The 25,848-nt window shown below is 33.5% G+C and overlaps 2 protein-coding genes across 2 annotated transcripts; both read right to left on the reverse strand.

The window, feature by feature from the left end:
* Window positions 1-3,544: 3,544 nt before the first annotated feature.
* On the reverse strand, window positions 3,545-4,887 carry LOC145015401 (germin-like protein 5-1). The gene is made up of 2 exons (XM_078973865.1): window positions 4,599-4,887; window positions 3,545-4,244 (listed from the first exon to the last, which is right to left on the reverse strand). Exons 1-2 carry the CDS (start codon window positions 4,714-4,716, stop codon window positions 3,706-3,708), a joined length of 657 nt encoding a protein of 218 aa, XP_078829991.1. The 5' UTR covers window positions 4,717-4,887; the 3' UTR covers window positions 3,545-3,705.
* Window positions 4,888-18,913: 14,026 nt separating this feature from the next.
* On the reverse strand, window positions 18,914-20,352 carry LOC145018350 (germin-like protein 5-1). The gene is made up of 2 exons (XM_078976241.1): window positions 20,056-20,352; window positions 18,914-19,671 (listed from the first exon to the last, which is right to left on the reverse strand). Exons 1-2 carry the CDS (start codon window positions 20,171-20,173, stop codon window positions 19,127-19,129), a joined length of 663 nt encoding a protein of 220 aa, XP_078832367.1. The 5' UTR covers window positions 20,174-20,352; the 3' UTR covers window positions 18,914-19,126.
* Window positions 20,353-25,848: the final 5,496 nt, after the last annotated feature.

Here is a 25,848-nt window from a genome sequence, read left to right on the forward strand (position 1 = left end):
TAAAAAGGCTTCTTTATTTAATTTTTGATTTATTTAAGATCATTGTTTTTAACTAATAAATTATGATTAATGTTTGATAATTAAATTTTTATGTCTTTGATTATATCCCATAACTTTGATTATTTAAATTTGATATAATGAGGTTCATAACAAATCTTATATAGAGTTTGTAGGTTTTAAAGTTTATAAATTTGGATTTTTTTTTTTTTGGCTCTTTAGGGTTTTTGGAACTTTCTTAGATATTTAACATCATATTGAAATGAAATTAGAAGATTTTAATTTATTTTAAGGGTTTTATACCCTTTTTCAATTGTAACAAATGTCTGGAGTTCGTTCTAATTCGGGTATTGGCATTTCTTACAATAGCTAGACAACTTACTAAAATCGTAAGAGTCAAGTATATTAATCCTAGATTTTAATTGAGTCCTAGCTTATACAAGACTATAACCTAATTTATACTACTAGCACATGGCATGATGTGCATATATGGTTTATAAAAAGATGCATGAGATCGAGAATGACCTGAATTTGACAGTTGTCACACATAAGCAACTCAATCATATGTTATCCCACACACCAATTAAAAGTACATATTACATCTAAATTTCCATGAAGCATTTGGTAAAATATAAGTTATTACAAATGATAACAATATGCTAGGTGGTGTAAGGTGGCATAAGATTATTATAGTAGGGTGGTATATATATATATATATATATATATATATATATATATATATATATATATATATATATATATATATATATAGGCCTAGGTTATTCTATTAAAACTAACTATTGTGTTATTGTATGCATAAATGTGAGCCAATCTGTTTACTTATTTTAAGAAAGTGATTAATACATATTAGTGAATTAAAAATACTTGAAAAATACCATCCAATTTAACTAGAAGGATATTTTAGTTAATTAATACATCCTCCTTAATAAATGAAAGTTTTTTTTGCCACTTGTCCTCTTCTCATTCATTTGGACACATGACATTTTCTAGATTTTTAAAATTTTCTATTTTCCACTTGTCATTTTATAGTATTTTTCATTTTATTAAATTAAAATTCCACATTTAATGTGTAAGGTAATATATGTGTAAAATATTTATTAGAAAGAGTTTATATATGTAATGTATTCAATACATTAAAATCTAATTAATTTTAATAATTCAAATTTTTCTCATTTTTCTTATAAATTTAAACTTTTCAAATTGTTAAAATTTTATTTATTTTTTTTAATTAAACCCATGTAATATATGGGTCTCACACCTAGTATTTAATAAAGAAAATTTGCATATTTTAAGGAATCATAGATTATATTAATTTTAAAAATCCGAATTTTAATAATTATAAGGTTTTTAATTCGGATATTCTGACAGAATATGCTTATGAGTATATTCAAATAAAAATATTCTTGAGCCGTAAATAATAAAAAAAAATTCTTGAACCTATTTCTTGATCATAAATTTAAAAACTTCTTGTAGAATAACAAATTCTTTAACAATCAATTGAAGAATAAAAACAAAAGATACATGATTTCTTATAGAATGCGGGTGACAGTTAAGAATTATATTTATTGTTAAAGAATAAAACTAAAAAACTTTCAAAACGGGAAAGAAAACATCAAAAATCTAACAACGATTAATACATTTTAAAAATATAATGTGATCCGTTTCAATTTTGTGGTCCGTTCTTCAAGCATCAACTTTTGTGATTCCAACAGAATTTGAATTCGTAATTCCATTCCCACAAAATTGGAATTCGTCACCATCTGAAGGAGTGCAAAGAAGGGATAAAAATGGTAAAAGTCCGTGAAATTTGAAAAGAATTTCGGATATTAGGTAAAATCCGTGAAGATCTGAAAGTCGTGGGGTCTAAAAATGAAAATATAACCGATATTCTTCAATTTGACGCTGAAAGTGTGAAAAGAGGGTTAAATCTGTAAAGTATGTAAACATTTGAGGACTGGAATAGTTTAAACGCTGAAGTTGCAGGGACCAAGAATGTAACATCAGTCATCTTCTTCATACGAATAAAAAGAACACGCTTTTGACTCCTAAAAGTCAATCAAATTTCCGTTTACAAACCTCCGATCTATTTTCTGAAAATGACGAAATTGATTACCGACAATTCTAGTTTCCATCTCGACTGTGTTGTGCAAATCCGACTATTCTAGTTCCCACAGCCTTCCGATCTTTCCATAAATCAGAAATCAAAATCGAATTCCCGTTCAAATCAAACACCTCTACTCTCTCCAACAAATTGCCCGTTTCTTCGCTGACTCCAATCGAAGTTTCATAAGTTCGTGTGCCATTAATCTGCCAAATTACATAACTTCTGGATTAGTGTGTGTATTACGATGGAGAAGAATAAAACCTGCCGGTGGAGCTGGAGACGGCGGCGGAGACAGGGCGGCGAGTAAGTTCGGTGGTGAGTATGAGATTTAAAGACGAACCCTGCACCCTTACGCTATGCTTGGATAACACGACCCATTTCTAAATTAAAGGGATATTAAATGATATTCCTAAATTAAAAGGATATTAATTGATTTATCATAATTAATTAAAATGTAAGATTATATTGATTTACATTATGCATATAATAACATAATACTTAGTTTAAACAAATTAACTTTTTTATATATATATATATATATATATATATATATATATATATATATATATATATATATATATATATATATATATATATATATATATATATATGGTCTTTTATTGTAACATTAGAGTATTCACTGTTGGTGAAAATGTGTCTATCAACTATAAATACATTAACCATAGATAAACTCCGGTGTCTAATGAAAATTTTAGTTTATAAAGTTATGTGTAAATCATTTTAACATTATGTTCTTAGAGTTCAATTTAAAGAGAAAAAAAAGGAAGGAAATAGACAAAAGTAAAAGAAAAGTAACTGAAATTGGTGTTTCCGAATTTTATTAAAGGAAGAAAATAAAATAATTACTCTCTTCTAATTTTCCTTTCAATTTGGAAGAATTTAAAAAAAAAAAAAAAATGTTTAACTTTCATTCCACTTCTCTCCGACTTAAAAATGCCAAAAAACTAATTTCTTTTTATTTCTTTTCTTTACATTATTTTATCTTATTTTCTTTTCTTTGTTACAATTCCGAAACGGTGCGTAAAAAAAAAAAAACTAAAAATATTACAATATTAAAATGGTCCGAGGTAGAATATACACCTTTATAATTCGGCCAATCAAAAGAAAATGGAGTAATTAGCAATTGTGGTTCAACAAGATTATTTCCTGCTATCCGGTTCATTATTGGTCGGGTGGTTTAACCAACCTCTTCAGCATACTGGTAATTACAAAATGACATTTTCTATCTGCAGTCATATGATACAATTCAATCATTTAGGAAAGCATTTAGAAAGTCATGATTAAACTTTTATATCCCCATGATATTTTAATTTAATTGGCAAAAAATATAAAAACGTTATGGATTAAAAAATAGTTTACGAAATTGAACATGACATGTAGTCGTGCAGACACGAAACACACTAAAGATAATGATCCGTTTATTATAAAAAAATCAGATATCTAGGAGCCATAGAAACGTCTGTTTGCCCCTAAATGGCTAAATCCTTTATCGAAGAAACAACAAAACCAAAAAAACCCCATATAAAATTATAAATCAATTAAACACTTATGTACTTGTGAGTTTACTTCTTGGGAGCAAATCTCGATTTGATCTTCTCCACCTGTTTGGTTCCAACTTGGAATGCCTTAGTCAACACATCATCCTCCACCGTCGGAGACGACCCAAACAAAGCGTCTGCCGCCCTTTGGGTGCCCGGCAACTGGCTGTTGAAGCCAGCAATAACAGCGGCTGGAACTTTACCATTGTTTATCTGGAAATGAAGTAAGCCTCTGGGGAATACGAAGACTTCTCCCATCTTTATGGTCTTGGTGAATAGTTTGTTTGCTGTAGTTATGAATCCCACGTCCAGTTCTCCGGTCAACACAAACACTATCTCGGTGGCTCTCGGGTGGGTGTGCGGTGGGTTCAGGCCGCCTGGTGCGTAGTCAATACGAGCCATCGACACGCCAAGGGTGTTTAGCCCCGGGAGTTGGGTGACGGAGGCTGGTGTAACGGTTGCGCCGAATGTGTTGTTGGTAAGCGCCGCCTTAGCTAACCCCGGAAAGAAGAAATCGTCGGCTGTTATGTTGCTTTTGCACGGGAATCCATTCAGTTTTAAATCTGCGTATTTTACAAAAATTCATAAACGATTAATCTATCATCATATCATAAAATAAATGAATTACTTTAGGAAATAAATGCCCGATATTCATGGAGAAAATAGAAAATAAAATGGATAATGACAAAATATATGTCAAGAATGTGGTGGCTTATTCTTTAGGGCATATACAACTACTAAAAGATAAGTACATTGACTTGGACTTTTCAAAAGCTTAATGCTCTTTTCCATTTGCATCAACTATTTGACCAAGAACTTGATGAGTCATAAGTTCAAAAATGGAGGTTTATTGCAAAATCTAATCGGGTTTTTGAAATATGCGTGGAAGACAAAAAGATTGTGTAGAGATGAAGTACCTGAGGCAAGATCTGCAACACAGACATCTTGAAGCAAGTCGGGGTCTGCAGAGAGGAAGGAAGCCAAAAAGATGGGCATCAACATGCTAATCACCAACACATAAGCACGAGTATCCATGGCAAGTCTTGATTACTCAGAATAAAAAATAAACCCTTTTCCACTTTGTATGGGGAAGGTGAAATTATTGATTGAGAGAGAATTAAAGGTTGGTTTGAGTGGGAAGTGGAGATGGGGGTATTTAAAGTAGGTGGAGGGAGGAGACGTTTTGACAGCAGATTCAGATCGGTAGCTGGTTCCTTTCAATTCTTTATAAAGTATTTTTTGGACGTGTCTTATACTTTGGGCTTTATTAAATTTATGATTCAAGATATGTAGGAATTTCATTTTTTGAATTGGTCTTCAACTATGATCAACATCAAAATTTAAATCCTTTTTATATTTGCTTTTTGAATTCTATTTTATTATACATTCGTGTTTGACATTGTTTTTAAAACAATTTTTAGACTTTTCATTTTTATAAAAAATCAAAAAATTCCAAAAGTTATTTAGAAAGTGTAAAAGATCTTTTGAAACAACTTTTGGCAAACAAAAAAATTCTATCTTTCAAAAGTGATAAAAACATAACTTGATATTTGAAACAAATAGAGAATAAATTACATTAATACCCTTAAACTTACCAATCATTAAACATTTTCTTACTCAACAACATTAAATATCATTTTTTTCCCCTCAAAAACTGATCCAAACATAATTTAAAAAACTCATTTTACCAAAAGTCATTTTGAAACTAAAAAGTAATTACAAACACCCTCTAAATCACATTGAACAGTTACTATTTTGTCAATAGAAGTTTTGTCACATTTCTTTGTTAAATCAGAATTTTACCACATTACCTTTTGTAGATTGTCCACTTTGGTCCCTCCATTTTGTCCATCGCTTTCTCCACCGATACCTACGGTTCACACATCTACCATGTGCCTTCATCTCCTTTTACACTTCCGCTAAACACAAATACCAGGTCCTTTTCATGGAAACGACGACTCCCTAAGTTGAATATCATTTCTCCACGGATCGCTCTTGCTTTCTCTGAATATCATCGTCGTCCTCTACACACCCTAGACAACCACCTTCGAGGGTTTAGCGACTGATGACTTAAACTTTGGATCACATCCTTCGTCTTCCAATCAGATAACCACTAGATATTCATCTTCCAATTATATGAACACCGCCTCTCTCACCCATCATATAAACACGATTTCTATCTGCAATCGATTTGATTTTGTTTCTCTTCCACTTTCATTTTGTGCAATCGGAGCAGAGTAATCGTTATAAACAATTACAAGTAACGAGTCTTGGCTACCCGGTTTTGCTTCCGACTTCAATACCTCGTATTTGGAGTTGATATATTCTCGGTTTTGCTTTCGACTTCAATACATCCTATTTGGAGTTGATATATTCTCGGTTTTGCTTCCGACTTCAATACCTCCTATTTGGAGTTGATATATTCCCGATTTTGCTTCCGACTTCAACACCTCCTAGTTGGAGTTAATATATTCTCGGTTTCAACCTTTGAGCCGAAGTGTTGTGACATTCTGCTGCTTTGGAGCCTGAGTACCATGAAGATTTTGAGGTAATTCCAATTCCAATATCATTTTAATATTTGTAAATGTTCTCTTCCACTTTATTTAATATATTTATCGTGAATAACTTATATTAGAAACTTATTTACTTTTTGAATAAGATTCAAATCGAGTGGATGCAATTGTAATAATAGACTGAAGTTTAACTTTACTTCAGTTGCGTTGTTTTCAGAATTTACGGAATAAAATCCAAAACTGGGTTTGAGATAAAATTTGTGTATTGAAATTATACAGCATGGAAAATCAAAAGGTACATAGTCGAAGTTTTGTAATCATATCTTTGGATAATTTTTCGTTCTTAATTTACTGAACCTCAGTTTATACTTTTATTGTTGATGTTATTAACTTTTCAAACTCTTATTTTGGGTCCAAAGTTCAATTTAAACTGTAATCACCACATTCAAAGTTAAATCAATGAAATGAAAATGGATAGAAGAACCATAGTACCTGCTTCCTTATACTGCTGCACTTTTGAGTACTATTTATTAAAAAGCTTTTCTTTTCTGTACCATTTATTTGCTTTAGAATACATGTTGGACTGTTGGCATACGATTGCTTCTGGGTCGGCTTTCATTCCAATATTTTAATTTGAACAGCATGTAAGATTTGAAATTAGGCGTTATTTATCATTCTTAAGTAATATATTTCCTTAATGCTTGGATAACATGTATGATTATTCCAATTTATGCAACTATTATGTGGCGATTAACTTATTCATATCCAGCTATACTAATCTAATAAACCATTAACACAACAAAACACATCAACCAAACCATCTCGAAATTATCTAAAATGATGGATATTATTCCAGAACATAGGATTTTTCCTTTTTAGTAGTCCATTTCTCGATCAAGGAGATGCAATGATAACAGATGTTGTGTGTTGTTCAGAGTTTAATAAAGAGGAAAATTTGGAAATTCATCTATTAATTTATCTTTTTAGTTCTTTAAATACCAATTAATCATTGAGTTGCAAAAATTAAAGTCAACGAAGATGATTATGTTGATGCTATAGTTGTGGATGAAATTGTTGTATGATCCCGTTGAAAATGTAACATCCCTAAAAAGAAAACCACATAGTACGTTAATCCATTAGCACTTAAGTTGTAACACCCCGACTCCTAAGTATAAAAATTTAAAGCTTATAGTCACATTCTTAGACCTACTCGACGAGTTAGATGCCCTAACTCGTCGTGTAGAAGCGGATCAGGCCGCGTGATTTGTGAGGTCTACTCGACGAGTTAAAGGACCCTAACTCGACGAGTAGGAGCTAAATGGGAAAACCCTAATTTTTAAGGTTTGCACACTATTTAAAGGACTTAACCCGCATATTTTGGCCTCCTTTATCACCTCATTACCCAGAGAAGGAAATCCTAGCCGTTCTTTACTATTCCTGTGTGCTTGTGATGCTAAGAGAGTGTTTTTGGTGCATTTGTTGATGAAGTTTGAAGGTTGAAAAGTTGGAATGGGAAGGAGCTTGTAGATCCAACATGTACATCGTTTTGGCTACTATTTGATGGTAACAAGTTGTTACCTTGATCATTCTAGTGTTAGATCTCCTTATTCTTGGGTTTAAGGCCATTTTAGCATATTTGTGGATCATTTCGGGTATTGGGCATGATGTGAAGTTATAATTTCAGGTCTGGACTCCTCTAAGTCCTTATAGTCATCAAGTATTTGAATTTATCAAGCTTTGGCCCTTCTCTTTGACATAAACCTATCCATTAGCTTGGTTTTGGCGTTTAGGACATTACATGCACGTAAAGTTTGCAACTTTACGTGGAAACCATGCCTTAGGAGGCTAGATCTTCAATTTGGAGCCTTGGTCTTGCTTCAAAACATCTGGATGAGAAATTGACTGAAGGGACTCGACGAGTTGCATGGTCAACTCGACGAGTCGGATGAAGATTGCCTGTATTGGTTCTGCATGGACTCGGCAATTTAGTGAGATCACTCGACGAGTTAGTTTGGGTTTTTTCCTAACATTTGGACACCGCATGGACTTGACGAGTTGTCTAGAAACTCGGCGAGTCCACTAGGGTTTTCATGATTTCTCAAGTTCTGGAAGGAGTCGACGAGTTAGTGGGCTACACTCGACGAGTTAGATCAACATGGTCTGTTGACCTTGACCATTAACTTTGACTTTGACCAAGGGTTGACCAATTTATCTTTTGGGGGTATGTATACATGTTAAATGGGCCTTAGTTGTCCTTTTACATATATATTGGGCCCGATATATATATATATATATATATATATATATATATATATATATATATATATATATATCTCATTCTTTTTGAGCCTAGAAATAATCTACATGCTTAGTGGGTCTTAGTGTCCATTTACATGTTTATTGGGCCTGGAATCCCTTATATGTTTCCTTTTTCACGTAAATTCAATCAAGGATCTAGTGAGATGTGTCGGATGACACCTATTGAGTATACAATCGTAGCCTATATTTATAAACAGAGTCTCCTGGAGGGAGAGCAGGAGTTTGTGTATAGATCTATATAGGGGTGACACCCCACACCTGAGGTGTTCGCTACAGTTAGACTAGGCAGGTCTTGGGTGACAAAAACCTTATCTTATTCCGTCGGCATCCAAAAACGCCATGACAGACGAAATTGTCATTAACTAGTATGGTTATAACGACTCACCTAGAGGAATTAACGTTATAAAATTTACGGGAAACCATCCTTATGACTGAGAACATGGTAAAATACTCACGCTGGTACTTAACCTCGGGTGTTGAGTTTCCATCATTCTCTTAGGCAGACAACATCAGGTTGTCCGGGGTTATTCTTTTTGTACTCTCACAGACATTAACACACATGCATTAATACAAGATCGGACACAAACATATCAAACTATTTTTCAGAAAATATCGGATTTTCTGGTGTTTACAAAGTAATATAAAACATTTTCTCTAACATGCTTATGAACTCACCAACATCTTTATGTTGACCTTTTACATTAACTTGTATTCTCAGGAAACCGTTGAGCAGGTTGGGCAGAAAAGAATTCATGGATATTTTGATATGTTTTGTTTCATCATACTTTGAATATTTTGGCATGTAATATTGAAATGCAATATTTGATGTAAACAAATGACAATTGTAATATTACATGTGTGATGATGATGATGTTATGTTTTATTATATACTCTGTGATGATCCTACAAGACTGAAGTCACCCAAGCCCCAAACATTGCCACAGTCTGGTTTGGGGGTGTGACAGATTGGTATCAGAGTATTGTTTATAGTAAACTGACATATCTAATAATCATACAAGATATGCAACTATAAATACACTGAGACTAAAACACTACGAATAAACTAATACCTAAGTATCTATTAATACTGTAACCTTAAAAGTCTCTAGAGAAATTTGAACACCATGGTTCAACACAGACAATTATGTAGTCGTATTGGGGATAAATATAGCCTGATCAACTATATTTATTCAAAATACGACCAACATGTGCCTAGGATTGATCATGTTGGGAAATGAATCTAGAAACTTACCTCATATCCAAAAAGCTATAAGGAACTCAATTCTAAACAATTAAAATACTATAGGAGTATTTGAAATGTTATCTATGTACACTCTCCTTACACACTTCTCACACCTCGTTCAGACACTACAGCTAAATTTCATCATCCAGGAGATCCCTACTTCTCCAACCAGGGGAATGGTGGATGTAACACCCAAAGTTGGCGAGTCCAAGGAGGGACTCGGCGAGTCCGAGCGGGATCCGGGTTGAGGAGCAAGTGACCGACTCAACGAGTCGGCCAAGGTGACTCGGCGAGTCTGGTCTGAACGAGGAAAAACCCTAAAATCAGGACTTGGAGCCTATTTAAACGCCTCATTCTCTCCCCTAAGGTTCCTTTACTGCCTCTTTCACCCAGGACATCAAACCCTAGCTGTCACATCCATTGATTGAGCCATTTGTTTCCTTGGAAGGTGCATTGAAGCTTGAAGAAGGAAGAAGGAGCTTGGAGGAGCAAGAAAGGACTATAGATCTGGGATTGTGAGTTCATTCTGAGCATTTGGAGGTAATAAACTAGTTCTTGGACCCCTCTTTGCACCTAGATCTATGTGTTGTTGTTGGGGTTTTTAGCCATGATGTTATTCTTTCAAGTTAGAAGCCAGATCTGAAGTTGCTAGTTCAGATCTAAGCATGTGATGGTCTTGAGAAGCAAAAAGTATCAGCCCTTGAGTGGATCATGGAGCCTCTTTTCCTTAAACCCTAGTTTATGGTGTATTTTGCCTAGATCTCCTTCTCTACACGTAAAGTTTGCAACTTTACATGAGGAATAGGCTTGGGAAGGGTAGATCTACAGTTTGGAGTCCATGCATGACTCAAAAGCCTTCTGCATGTAAAGGGATTTGAATGGACTCGGCGAGTCCTTTGAGTGGACTCGACGAGTAGCATGAAGTTGTGGAGCAACTCGACGAGTGGGATGAACAACTCATCGAGTCAGATAAAGATTGCCTTGTACTCAGCGAGTCTGTTCTTGGACTCGGCGAGTCAGGTTGCGAAACCCCAAACCCTTCGAGTCGAGATTTGAATCAGTGAGTCGGGTGGAGACTCAGTGAGTTGGACAGGTCAGGACTCAGAAATCGGTAAACTCGGCGAGTCATGGACTGACTCGGCGAGTCGAGATGCGCATGCAAGGAATCTGAACATTTTGAACTCGGCAAGTCAGTAGGGTGACTCGGCGAGTAGGGTTGACCTGGAAGGTTGAATTTGACCAGGGTTGACTTGGTTGTCTTGCGGGGGTCAGTTAGACTCAGTATTGCTTTGATATTGGTAGTTCTGGGAGAAAGGAGAGCAGGAGTTCAGTGAGTTGTCGGGCAGCAGCTAGTGAGATCATCAGCAAGTTCAGCCAGTGCAGGTGAGTTTCCCTTTGTGTGAATGGGTCTAAGGCCACAATTTTGGCCCATGTAGTTATGAGTAGAAGACCCGGGGATTAGCCCTAGGCACAGTATGCTAGTATGATATTCAGGACGAGGTCCAATAATAGCGGGCGGGTGCCCAAGGACTTGTTTATATAATAGATTATACTTGTTGTCTGTGTGATACATGTATGTGCCTGGTAGGGAGGTGAGTGTGGGCGAGGTCCCGTATCTCACCAATTTCAGAGTGTGGATGGGGTTCCATATCTCATTAGTAGCAGAACAGGGGCGAGGCCCAAACTAGAATAGGAGTGAGAGTAGGCTGGGCCCGTATCTCACTACCATTAGGAGCGTGGACGGGGTTCCATGACTCATCAGTAGCAGGACAAGGGCGAGGCCCAGGATAGGCGAGGCCTTAGGATAGAACCAATTGCATGTGTTTAGTTATGTGTTGTGATATGTTTATGTATTATTATTTGCTGGCGGGCGAGGCGCTGTGACAGGCGAGGCTTAAGTAAAACATATATGTACCCGAGCGGGGGTCGAAGCCAGGCGGGGCCTGGAACGGTGGGGCCGTTGTAGCGGGCGAGGCCCGAGGTAGGGGCAAGGCCCAAGATAGCTGGCGTGGCCAAGTATGTGCAGTATGTGGTTATGCATGGTATGTGGTAGGGTGGGGAACGCACTAAGCTTCGTGCTTACGGTTTTCAGTTTTGGTTTCAGGTACTTCCGGTAGCGGAGGGAAGAGCTCGGGGTGATCGCATGGCACACACCATAGATTAGACAACCTGAGAATGTTTACTCTGATAATGAACATGTGTTTTGAAAACTTATACTCATATTATGTTTTGGAATGATGACATTGCGTTAAGTAATGTTTTATTAAAAGAATTTTTTGGTCTTAAATTTTGGGTCGTTACAGTGGATGGTTGGAGTCGGAGGAAGAGCTGGAGGAAGAACCCGAAGAAGGGCCAACAGAACCGGTTGTAGACTCCGATGAGGAAGAGGCTAATAGTAGCGACGCAGATGACTTGGACGCAGAGTCTAAAGTCATCAACCCGCCATACATGGATAGGGTGCCCCCATACAAGATGAGCCCCAATGGCCCTACGCCCCCATGGGAACATGAGATTTGGAGGTGGAGTCACCAGCAAGGGATGCAATGTAACATCCGGACTTTCATGTATATTATGATGTGTTTATATTTTGAAATTTATGGAGTGACTCGACGAGTTGTTAGTCCAACTCGCCGAGTAGGGTTGAGATGCCCACGTAGAATTAATGACTGGACTCGACGAGTCGGAGTGATGACTCTCCGAGTAAGTGCTGGGTAGAGAAACCCTAATTTCCTGGGGTTGGGGCCTATATAAGGGAACTTATGCCCCCATTTCCACCTCACCAGTTACCCTACACCCATGAAAGAAAACCCTAATCGCCATTAGAACTAGAAAGTGAGTGAGGAGCTCTGGTTAGGAGTGTTGTTGTTGAGTAGTTTGGGTGAGTCTTCTCATTTTACTATGTAGGAAGCTAGTTGTCTTTGTTACGCTTGAATGGAAGACCAGGGTTTGGCCCCTAACATTAGCATGGAAAACCAAGGTTCGAGCTCTAGGAATGGTATGAAAGACCAAGATCTAGCCCCTCACACTTGTACAAATACAAACCATGATTTGGTCCATGGCACGAAGTGATTGTAAAACTATGATTTGGCCCATAGCATTCCCTTCGGGTTGATATAGACCCTTTATGTTATGTATGGCATGTGGTATCTTGGGGAACTCACTAAGCTTTGTACTTACGGTTTTATGTTTAAATTGTTTCAGTTTTTCTTATATTAAAGGAAGGGTATGACTCGATTGCATCGCATCCATTGGAAATTTCCACACTTAATAACTTAATGACGACACTCTATTAATGTTTTGAATCAAATGGTTTTATTTAGATCATTGAAGTTGTAATTGGAACAAATGTTTTTATTTTCAAATGAAAATTTTGGTTTGAAATTTGGCACGTTACATATATCCACTGCCTAGGATTTATGATTTGTTTTATCAACTTCAGGGGGCGTTATGGTTTTCCAAACTTGATCTGCATTCAGCTAGGTTACCACTGAAAAATTGGTATGCCTAAGAGTCATTATAAAAAGATAATGCTAATAACATATGATCCTATAAGGTCACACCTTATAGCAAGTTACTACTAATTGATAATTTATTAGTATAAATTTGATTATTAATAAATATTAGCAACACTTGTATTTAATTGGAATAACATTATTTTTTCAAAAAAATATTTTACCATCTAATTGGGAATTATTGTTTCTAACAAATAATAATAAAGAGAACAATAACTAGTTACATTCAATCATATATTATGATTTAAATATAATGTACAACTTTTTGTGCACTTAGAGTAACCAATTAGTTGGAACTTGACTAGCTAATTACAAGATTGAATTAAGATCATACTATCATCTTATTGCTGAATTTTATATGGCTAGAGGAGGATGGAGTGTTTTATTATTTTATTCTTCATTCCATGCTTGTATGAAACGTCATACCCTTTCACTTGTAAGTCTCAACTTTTGTACACATTGATGGCAATTTAAAGGAGGCTTTCCTAGTGAAAGAAGTTGATCTTTTTGCACAAAATCACTCTCTAAGGGCTGCCATATTTGCAAAAATATGAAGCCCTTCTCCCCCTCTTCTTCTTTCAATTTTGATGCTGGAATTAAGAGTATATATGTTGCTTCTCTTTAAGGTTTATTTGGTATAAATCTTAAAGCTTAAGAACAACTTTATACAAGTGTTTACTAGCATATTTTGGTGGTTCAAAGCATGATTGGTGGATACATTATATAGAGCTTAATTTAGAGATTAACACATCACTTCATCAACTTCCAATCTCCTATGAGAATCAAAGTCTTCAAAGGTTGCAACAAATTCCTTTATATGGTTGTTTTTATTCGTTCTAATTTCATGCCAAATGATCATTGGTGGGTATGTAAAATGGTTTTAGTTTATTAAAAACATGCTTCCGTTGTTAATTACGTCTACTTTTGTAATTATAATTGGACTATTTTTGAATAAAATTCCAACAATTGATATCGGAGCCATTTTTGAAAGCTTTGTTAGTTTATTTGTTAAGTTAATGAAATCTTTGCTTTTGGAAAACTTAGATGATATTCTCTTTTCAAGAAAAATCCATATATATTTTCTTTAACAACTTTACAATTGTTATTTTTTGGTGACAAAACTTGACATGCATTTTTGTCACAAAAATGTTTAGAAAAAACAAATAATTGTTTTATATAATTTCAAGCATATATATATATATATATATATATATATATATATATATATATATATATATATATATATATATATATATATATATATATGTATGATGTGCATAAAATAGCCATGGAACATCGTGTTGTTTGTGTTTATTTGTTTAAAATGGTTGTAATAACTTATTTAACTTATATATCCATCTGGTATGTAATACTTAAATAGATTACTTTTCATTTTGTTTATTTTTGTAAGAAATTGATTAGATTTAGAAATAATTATTTGGGAAATCTCCAGAAAAATCCTAAAAATTTAGTCCAATTTATGAAAAAGTCCCAAACTAATTTTTGTTTACAGAAAAGCACAGAATACCGTCTAAAACTTCGAAAAAACCCTTTTTGGCCGGTTTCGTAGATTTAGCCAGTATTCTGTTCTTTTTCGTTAGTTTGCTCAAAATATTAGGACTTTTCTGAAAATTACCCGATAACCAAAATATTGGGACTTTTTTGAAAATTACTATGGAATTAATGGATATTATTATTAACAAATCATTTATAAACATAATTTTTTTTTTAATTATAAACAAAGGAAATACATTTGTTGTTAATTTCTAGAAATAGAATGGTCGACTATGTACTTCTCAATTGTTTGTTGACCACTTCAAAGTCTTTATGTTCTTCATATGTATCGTTGTGGATGTCATAGTGAAAAGTAATCTATTAGGCGTGACCAATACAAAAGTTGATAATATTTATTAATACACAATCAATAAGTTTCTACTTGCTATTAAGCATGATGCTATATGATCATGTGTTATTAGAAAATATCATTACACGAACATATAGATCTTTCATTATGTTCTTTAACCTAACTACTACCTAACCTCCAAACATTACCCGGTAACAACGATAAAATTACACATATCTATCGAGAGTGAAAAGTAAACTTTGAATGACAATTTAAATAGATAATCACCCTTCACTTGTTTCCATATAAATTATCATTCAGGGTTCACTTTTCACATTTTATAGATGTGTGTTAGCTGATGATTGTTAACATGTAAGGTATGAATGTTGGTTGGTAGTTAGGTTAAACAACATAAGAAGAACACCAACATTAGAGGAATGTTAACTAACTTCATCTCACCATCATACCCACAACAATGCATAGGAAGAACATAGAGAGTTTGAGTGGTCAGGAAACAATAGAGGAGTACTTAGGCCACAAATATTTTGGTTATTATGTAATTTATAAAAGATTTGTTAATAATAATATCCATTAATTTCATGGTAATTTTCAAAAAAGTCCCAATATTTTGGTTATTATGTAATTTTTGGAAAAGTCCCAAAATTTTGAGCAAACTAACGAAAAAGGACAAAATACCAGCAAAATCTGCGAAACCGGCCGAAAAAGGTTTTTTCGAAGTTTTAACCGGTATTCTGTGCTTTTCTGTAAATAAAATTTATTTTGGGACTTTTTCATAAATTAGACTAAAATTTTGGGACTTTTCTGGAGATTTCCCTAATTATTTTGTATAAAAATGTAACAAAAAATGAAGATGGAGCCAATTTTGTAGATAAAAAATGGTTGTTTTTTGTAATTTTTAATAGCATGTGCAAACACAACCTTTTCTGAAAAGTGTTGTGAAAAGTGTTGTTGTTGGAAAAGTGTTGCATCAGGTTCCTTATAGTGAAAGTCCTAAGGACGCTTTTTCTGAAGTGTTGGATGTTGCTGAAAATACACTCGTCAAGATGTTTTCAACTACTTTGCAAGCATTGGATATTTTCTCAAGTGGGAGCTTCAACAACATCACTAGAAGTTTTTGGTACCTTATGTCCGTTTAGGAATGGACTTAATATTTTTGTGATCGCTCACAAAAATATCACTAGACTTGGTTGGTTTATGAACATATGTTTTTTGAATGCATGAGTTGTTTTATATTTATGTTAATATTGTGTCATGGTTGATAAATTAGGTTTTAAGTAAAAAATAATATTTTAACATAAATAAACATTACAAAGAAGTTTGGTTTTAATGAAATTTGCATTTTAGTATAATATGATAAAATAGTTTTAAAATAAAATACGCTTTATTTATTAAAACTAGTAATCGGTAAAATTTCAGGATTAAAATTATATATAAATTTAAAATTGAGATTTATAAACATATCAAACTCTAAACCTTATTTTATAAAAGAAATTTTATTAAAAGGTTTATAAATGTTCTAAAGTGCTCAAATGGTAAAAACTTAATACTAACTATTCAAATTTGATAGTGTCAATTATATAAAACATGCTTTTAGAAATGAAGGTTGTTAAAATGTGATTTTACATAAAATAAGATTTTTAAAAAGGTACAACATGGCTTATTGATTAATGTAATAACCATAATATAATATGTTCTTTAAACTAGAATTATAAAAACATCAAATACCCCTTATAAATCTCAAATCTATGCAATCTGATTTGAAAAACTCTCACACATCTCTTGTACGCACTAGTGGGATAAATGTCACTTAATTGCTTAATATTATCTTTTGACGGTGAGGGTGAGTTCGTGATTTCTATATCCAAGTTATAGGCCGATTACACAAATTTTTAAATTGATTGATTTGATCGGAAATCATTTGTGATAAAGGATACCTACACAATATTTTTGAGATATAGATGATATCAAACATGTCTAATTAATATTTATTATTAGTGATCCCATAAATCTAGGAATTGTATACTAGTATATAATTGATAATCGATATTTACCTAGTTAGATTCAAATGAATGAGATAATGAATACCGAACCACTTATTTGTTGTCTGACTTGGATCCTAAACTTTGATAATTAATGTTATTGGAAACTAAGGGTAAACTTACAGGAAGAAACACTTCCATGGGTCTTTACGTGTCTAAACAAATAAAGAAAATGTTTGGATGGTAAAAACCTTTATTGATAACCACAAATGTCTTCTAACAGGGAAAATTAAAAGTTGCATCCAAAGTCTTTTTGCAAAAAAAAAAATTAATAATAATAATAAAAATCATGCAACAAATTAAGAGAAAGCTTATGGTTCATATGTCTGCTTTAAGATAAGAGCTTCAAAGGCATCTTTTCTCTCGATAAGTTTATAACACTTAACATAATAGATATTGATTACAAATAGCAGTAAACAGTTTTACATACTATGTTTTGGAGTTACAAAAAAACTAATGTGAGTACTTAAAGCTAAAGTTAAAGGTCAACCTAATATGTGAATAGAAAAAAGAACATTTAAGATAATATATGTGTTTTTGGGAGCTTGCAAACATGTTTTGATGGCAAGGAGAAGAGAGATTCTAGGTCTTTGTTGAGGTTTTTATGATTTTATGAAGGGCTCTAGTTGGTGTACAAGTGGAGTACAAGAAGATTAGGTAAATAATAAACGAAATTAATACGTTGATTAGATATGTTATTATTTTTAATTATAGTTTTTTTGAAAGATATATTATTATTATTATTATTATTATTATTATTATTATTATTATTGTTGTTGTTGTTGTTGTTGTTGTTGTTGTTGTTGTTTAAATTTAGTTTTTTGTTTTAATTATTTTATGTTTATTTTTTTTCTTTATTTTAGGACAAGATTCAACAAGTGTAAGAGAAAATGCAAATAGAGGCCGAGGAGGGTGGAATTGTAAATGAGAAAAAATATCTTGGGTGTGCCTTTTAGACGAGACGTAGACACACTCGTGGAGTGGGAAGCAAACCAACCACCAACATAGGTTTAATTCCAAATCAATGACCTTTCAAATCTTTCCAATCTCAATCCCAAAATACAAGGGATTCTCAATTTGATGCATTAACCCTACAAATGCAACAATACATGCAACAATATAATGATTCGTTTGTGATATGTATTCTTAACTTCCAACCATCGTAAGTGTCTAACTTTCTATTCAATCCCGACACACAAGGAAATACCTCTCAATAAATCTGAGAAGACCGAAGGGATGAAATAAGAAGAATATTATGATGATGATTGATTTTTTTTTTTGTTCTTTTGATCAATGTTGATCAATTGTGGATCATTTTAATATGTAATAGGAGACTTGAATTTCACATTTTGTGTTGGTAATATTTATTGAATGTTTGTGTATTATGGATATATGCTCCAAACATCTTGTTGGTATAGTGGGCCTATCCAGACGACTTGTCATAGACAAAAATAATTAATAAAGCTTTATTTTTTTCGAAAATAATTTTTGATGGAACCTATCCCATTACATTTTCACCTATCGCAATAAGGCTATGCTGATGACTCTATACCGACAACATGGCTAAAAAGTATCATTGGTAGGGGTTTATATTTGTAGTGACAACCCCCTCTAGAAACGTGCTCCCTTGTAATAAAAGTGAATTGGAATTTTATTTATTTATTTATTATTATTATTATTATTTTTGCATTCATCCTAATTCAGTCATTTCTAAAAGCATTTAATTTATTTGCCAACTAATATATAAATATTAAATAGATAGCAAAAATCGTTTATGAATCATTGTACACGACATCTATATATTGGGAAAATAGAACCAACAAAATGACTGTTTTATTGACAAAATCAGAAATCTGGGAGACGTAGGACACCTGTTTCCTCCATAGTCTTTTATTGAAGAACAAAAAGAAAACCACCCAAGACCATATGAATCAAACACGTGGGTCCTTGTGATTTTACTTCTTGTTCATAGGAGCAAACCTGGACTTGATTTTTTCCACTTCTTTGGTTCCAATTTGGAATGCCTTAGTCAACACAACATCTTCCACCGCCGGAGATGACCCGAACAAAGTGTCTGCCGCCCTTTGGGTACCCGGCAGCTGGCTGTTGAAACCTGCAATCACCGCCGCAGGAACCTTTCCATTGTTAATCTGGAAGTGAATTAAGCCTCTAGGGAACGTAAAGGCTTCACCCATCTTGATTGTCTTGGTGAATAGTTTGTTCGCTGTAGTTATGAATCCCACGTCCAGTTCTCCGGTCAACACAAACACTATCTCGGTGGCTCTTGGGTGGGTGTGTGGTGGGTTCAGGCCACCAGGTGCGTAGTCAATGCGAGCCATGGCGACGCCAAGAGTGTTAAGCCCTGGGACTTGTTGGACAAAAGCAGGTGTAACAGTTGCACCGAATGTGTTGTTAGTCAGAGCTGCCTTTCCTAAACCCGCAAAAAAGAAATTGTCTGCAGTAATGTTGCTTTTGCATGGGAATCCGTTCAATTTTATATCTGTTTTTGTACAATAACTCATCAATAGTTAACTTCTCATCAAATGACAAAACACATTATACGCAAATATGCAAACTTTTCAATGGCATAATCCTATCCGGTTTTCCATGAAGTAATAGATATGATAAGAACCAGTTCGATTATTACATAAGGCCTCTACAACCACGAAACGATAGGTAATTAAATTACTATAGATTTTCGAAAGCTTAAGCCTCTTTTTTTTTTTTTTTTTTTTTTTTTTTTTTCCCTATGCACCACCTATTTGGCCAAGAAGTTGATGACTCACAGCACAAACTTGGAGGTTTATCGCAGAATAAATGTAAAGCGATTTATTGACATACGCATGGGAACTCCAATCACTTAGAATAACTAGAAACGAAGTACCTGAGGCAAGATCTGCAACACAGACATCTTGAAGCAAGTCAGGGTCTGCAGAGACAAACGAAGCCAAAAAGATGGGCATCATCATGCTGATCATCAACACATAAGCACTAGTAGCCATGGCAAGTCTTGATTACTAAGAATAAACAGTATAACCTTTATCACTTTGTATGGGAAGGTGATCAGGTGAGTGTTAAGGAAAGGAAGGTGGTTTTGAGATTGAAGATTAATGGTGGTATTTATGGTGGGTTGAGCGAGGAGACATTTTGCAGTTTGAGAGCAGTAGCGGGTCCTTTTCAGTTCCTTAGAATATGATCTCTAGTTGTGTTTTATACTAAATATATGTTACATTAATTGGGAAGTTCATGTTTTGAATTGGTCTTCAAATTTTCGTCAACAAGAATGTTTAGATGCTTGCTGTTTTTGTTATCTGGGTTTGAATATGAAATAGGATCTCATCAATTCATACAAGAGAAATTAAATATGATCCATGGTAAACGATAACAAATGCATATATTAAAATATTATTAATTTTATTAAATGTGAGATGTTTAATAAGATAACTAATAAGATGAGTAAGAGAAAATATATACAAATGATTGATATTTATTAACATAAAAAAAACATGCCGTGAAACTATCAGTTATGTTTTTTCGGTGTTATCGTTTTTTTTTAGTGAACTTAGTTATCAGTCTTTTAAAATATTGTTTTAATCGTAATAGTTTATATGTACTCAAAGTCTCAAACCAAGTAAACATAAAAGAATTTATCTCTCTTTACTGTGGTTGATCAAATAATACGTTGGTTTTTCTAGAATTTCCCTTAAATTTAATTAGCTTAATGTTAGTTATCATCATCTTGTAATACATTTAAATATAAATATTTATTAGCTCGTAATAATAACAATGCTTGACTTAAAAGCTATTAAAATATACCTGGAAATGTCTACTATTTATATAATGCTATCCTACTAAGAATTATCACCACAATTTTAATGATAGAAATTGTTAGATTACATTAAGTCTGCAGTTTTTAATAAATAAATTTATGCATAATATATATAATAATAACATAATTTAAACAATTTTTAAATGGAACGATTTTCTAAACCAACTCTCTTACTACAAAGCAATTTAAAACTATCCTTTTATTACATTGGTTTTTTTAAACAACCCTAATTTTGTATTAAAAAATTAGGGTGACAATTGATTACAAAAATGAAAAAATACACGCCACGAAAGGAAATTGAGATGAAACTAAAATTTGAATTCGTGCTTATGTCGTGTTCGTGTTCGTGTTCGAAATTCGATACGAAATTGATTCGATTTATCATTTCTCTATCGTGTTTTTAGGTTATCTTTGTCACGTCGTATCGTGTTTATCATTTTGTTTTTGTGTTAGATAAAAAAAACACGATATTGTGTGATGTCATATTTGTGTTACATAAAACATTGTTGTGCCGTGTTAAACAAAAAAAACACGACACGATAACCTTATTTGCCACCCATTTAAAAAATAAATAAATAGATACAACAAAGCTCAACATCATTATTAAATTACTTTAATCAATATAAATAAATATTTTATTGAACAAATGTTGTTTAGATTTCAGTTATTTCCATCCATGTTTACCACTTACTTTGTTTTTACGTTTTGTTTTTTAGTAGGCATTTTCAAATAATTAAAACAATATTATTAGAATAAATCTTCATTTATATGATGTATTCTTTTTATTCGAAGAAGAAGATGTATACATTCATATTTAATTAAGAACCTATAACTTATCATGCATGTTCCATGCTGCTAAGAATTATATACCTTGATAGATAATGCAGGAAATCGTTAATACCGATATTTGTTTGTTAAAAACTTATAATATAATTATAGATACAACTCCCAGTGGACACACCTTTCAAAGGGTTGACAAACACTCTTCATCAGAAACATTATTATTACAAGTCTAATAGGAAATAAAGGGGGTAGCTAAACTAGAATATGTAAATACACAACGGGCAATTGACAATTGTTTGACGTTTCCCATTGTGGTTTCCTTTTATATATAGTTCAAATTCCATTAACTATTTTTATAGCTCTTTTGGGAATATATATATATATATATATATATATATATATATATATATATATATATATATATATATATATATATATATATATATATATATATATATATATATATATATATATATATATTGTCCTTGATAATGTCTATATTGTTCCAATGAGACTAGGCCTGTCAAATCGGGTCATTGTGTCGTGTTTTTGTCTGACACGACACGACACGACAATGTTTTTTGTAACACGAACACGACACGACACGATGTCGTGTTTCACTAACACGAAAACGAACAAATTAAAAAACGACAACACGACACGACACGACAAAGGTAATATTATATAACTGTTATTTTATTTAATTCATATTTAATCATATATAACACGATAAAAACGACAAACACGAAAACACGACAAATACATGCTCACTCGTGTCAATTTCGTGTGGATTTGTAAACACGAACACGACACGACACGACATCGTGTTTTTTAAACTTGACACGAACACGACACGAAAACGAATTCGAATTTTGATTTCGTCCCGATGTCGTTTGTGTCGTGTATTTTTGTCGTGTCGTGTCATAAATTGACACCCCTAAATGAGACTATACCGTACGTAATCTGACCAAGCGCAAAAGCAATCATTCTATAGCCTTTTATATTATACGTTTGTAAACTGAAGCCAATGTGTATATTTAACCTACCTTTAATATCGTGCCTTTAACTCCTGGAAATTACTTTAGAATTTTACCATGGGTTTCTATACCTTGTTCGTATAATTTTCAACAGTTAAACTTGTGACCGTTTGAAATGGTATTTTTAGACTCAATATAATTATATTGTTTTGGAGACTTGATTTTATTTATTTATTTATTTTTTACAATTTATAATCCTTGACAAGAAAGATAAGTGTAGATTAGATATAAAGATAGTCTTTAATAAAATATCCAAATATAATATTAAGGCTAAGACCCAACACAATATTTTATAACTTAGAAGAAGGATGCCGTAATCCAAGCTATAAAATATTTGAAGATAAGTGAATGATGATTAACCAATTTCCACCATGAAAAATGAAATAAATTATTAGGTTTTAATTGGTTTTTGAAACTCTTGGATTCTTTGAGATTCATTGAACTTTTCAATAACATGTTTCAATCTCAAGTGTTCCCTTGAAGATTTGTGACTGGGATACCAAGGATCGCAAAACAAGGCATGAAGTAACCATTCAAATTACTTGGTAGTCTTAATGTTTATTACATAATCGATGTGCCGGTTAACTACACACGCTCCACCAACTTATGATAAACCTTAAAGTCATTGTCTTACCCATTCGGCTAACGACCATCCATCAGTCACGGAAGCGGTGGGTGAGAGTGGACACCCATTAAGCTGTCATTAAAGATCCCAACTTTCGTATTTTTGAAAGACCCAAACTTTTATACTTCACAATATCATTACTCCAAAACATGCTGCTTGCATATTCATAAAAGCAATATTTTATATTGATAAAGGGATTTACAAACTAATAGATACAAACCGTCTATTGCAAAGTGTTATATATTACATAACTACCGAGGATATTGTAATTTATACAAACATAAACTGAAGTACAAAAGTACTATTACAAACTATTCTAAATCTTTCAACAGTATGTGAACATACGAGTTACTTATCAACTGCAATTGTTAAACATTGATAGGGTAAGTGGTGATGCTTAGTGAGTTCAATAATAGATACAATATAACGTTATGCCATATATATACTTCAATGTGGCAAAAGCAAAGAAGAGTAACAAGACATATGTGAGATCATGTGACAAGCGTTCATATCAATCAAAGGCTTTATTCAAAGATATACTTTTCAATTCTTGATATCCATCAATAAAACTTTGGCCCAAATGGTATAGAATACATGCAATTTCTGATTAACAACTTGTTAGATTTCAGGCTTATAGTCCTGTCTGACCATTTGCCAATGCCATAGAATAGAAGTCATTCTATTACGGAGGCATGCTCTACATGGCCAGAGGCTACGTACCAGTACCAATGTGAATCTAAGTTCTTTCACTGATCACATGGTCAAAGGTATTACAATTGCTATAAACATAGCGAATAAAACAACACGGAAAAATAACTCAGAATAATAACACTGAAAAGCACATAGCATATATAACACATAACATACAATTGTTCCTATATATTGAACTCACCTTAAGTTAACCGAGGGTTAAAATAGTAATTTGGACAGCACTTCGGCTTTAAATATGACTTTCTATGTTGAAAACCGGGAGCTTAATTGAAAACCGGGCTCTACAAAGGTAGGTCTTCAAAACTGAAAAGATAAAATTTTCGGGCTTCTCGGGGGTCTCGGGGCTTGTTTCGGGTGCTAAAATTGATATCGGGGCTTCGGGAAAAGTCAAAATAGTGAAAATATGGATTTAGGGCTAAAAAATGGCAAAATTCCAATTTTATCCGGGAGGGTTCACAGCCTCTATTTATAGGGCCGAGGTTCGGAGGTGTGCTGGCAGAAGGGACACGCAGCTGCTGGAGCGAAGGTCACGAAGCGAGAGGAGGGGAGTTGGCGCGCATGCGAGGCTCGGACAGGGTGGCTCGGATGCGAGGATGGTAGGCGAGATGTGTCTCGCGTCGGACTGGCCACCGATACGAGACGTGTCTCGTTCCTGCTAGACCTCGGCCTCGGCGAATCAACTTGCGACACGCGCCGACTTCGGATTTGGCCACGTCTCCGGTGACGCTACTGCTTCGTGCGAGGTGACGTGGTTGACGCTGTTCATGCGAGAATTCTTGGTTTTCGGGCCCCGAACTTCTAAAATCCATAACTTTCGCATACGAGCTCCGTTTTTGACGTTCTTTATATGCACACGTAGCTAAAATTATGCTCTACAACTTTCGTTTAGATTTCGTCGGCTAATTTTGAATTTATTTTTAATATTATTATTTTTAACAGACCGGGATAGAAAAATCCGTTAAAAATTCATAACTTCTTCATCCGACATCCGTTTTCGTCAGACTTTTTACCGTTGCACTACAATTGACGAGACCTTCGATTCTCGTTTAGGATGTATCGGTCAAATATCTCTCAATCTAAAATTCGAGTTTTTAGCTGTCTACTGCTAAGTTGAAACTTCGAAAAATCATAACTTCCTCATACGAAGTCAGATTTTGGCGTTCTTTTTATCGAATTTCTTAGTTTAATGAATACTACGACTTTCATTTAGATTACTAAGGCTAAAAATTAGTTTATCAAAAACTCACTTTTTACGTCATTCGGCGTTGTGCCGGTTTTGTCGCGGATCTTCGGTTGGTCATAACTTCTTCGTTATAACTCGGATTTCGACGAGGTTTTCACCTACAAGTTTCTAACGAGATTCTCTATAACATAAAATAATAAAATTTTACTTATTTAAAATTTTACATTTTCGCTAAATTTCACTATTTGGTTTTAATTGGAATCTCATAAGACTTCTAATATTTTCTGAGTGATTCTAAACATAGTTTTACTTCATTTCTAGTAGAAACCATCTGTTAGAACTCAACACTCAATTTCACATAGTATTTCACAATTTTATTCATTACAAAACACGATTTCAAAACGTGTATGTTACAAATACCTCCTCGTTTTGAGGATTTCGTCCCCGAAATTACATCGAATAAAATAAATGGGGATATTTTCCTTTTATCTCATTCTTATTCTCCCAAG

Source organism: Lactuca saligna, chromosome 9 (assembly GCF_052625555.1).
Source record: "Lactuca saligna cultivar CGN05327 chromosome 9, ASM5262555v1, whole genome shotgun sequence".
In the NCBI taxonomy this organism is placed as follows: domain Eukaryota; kingdom Viridiplantae; phylum Streptophyta; class Magnoliopsida; order Asterales; family Asteraceae; genus Lactuca; species Lactuca saligna.

Coding starts and splice junctions, on each gene's coding strand:
- LOC145015401 (XM_078973865.1), bottom strand. CDS start 4,716: ATGGATACTCGTGCTTATGTGTTGGTGATTAGCATGTTGATGCCCATC. Junction 4,245..4,598: donor TGTTGCAGATCTTGCCTCAG/GTACTTCATCTC, acceptor TAAAATACGCAG/ATTTAAAACTGAATGGATTC.
- LOC145018350 (XM_078976241.1), bottom strand. CDS start 20,173: ATGGCTACTAGTGCTTATGTGTTGATGATCAGCATGATGATGCCCATC. Junction 19,672..20,055: donor TGTTGCAGATCTTGCCTCAG/GTACTTCGTTTC, acceptor GTACAAAAACAG/ATATAAAATTGAACGGATTC.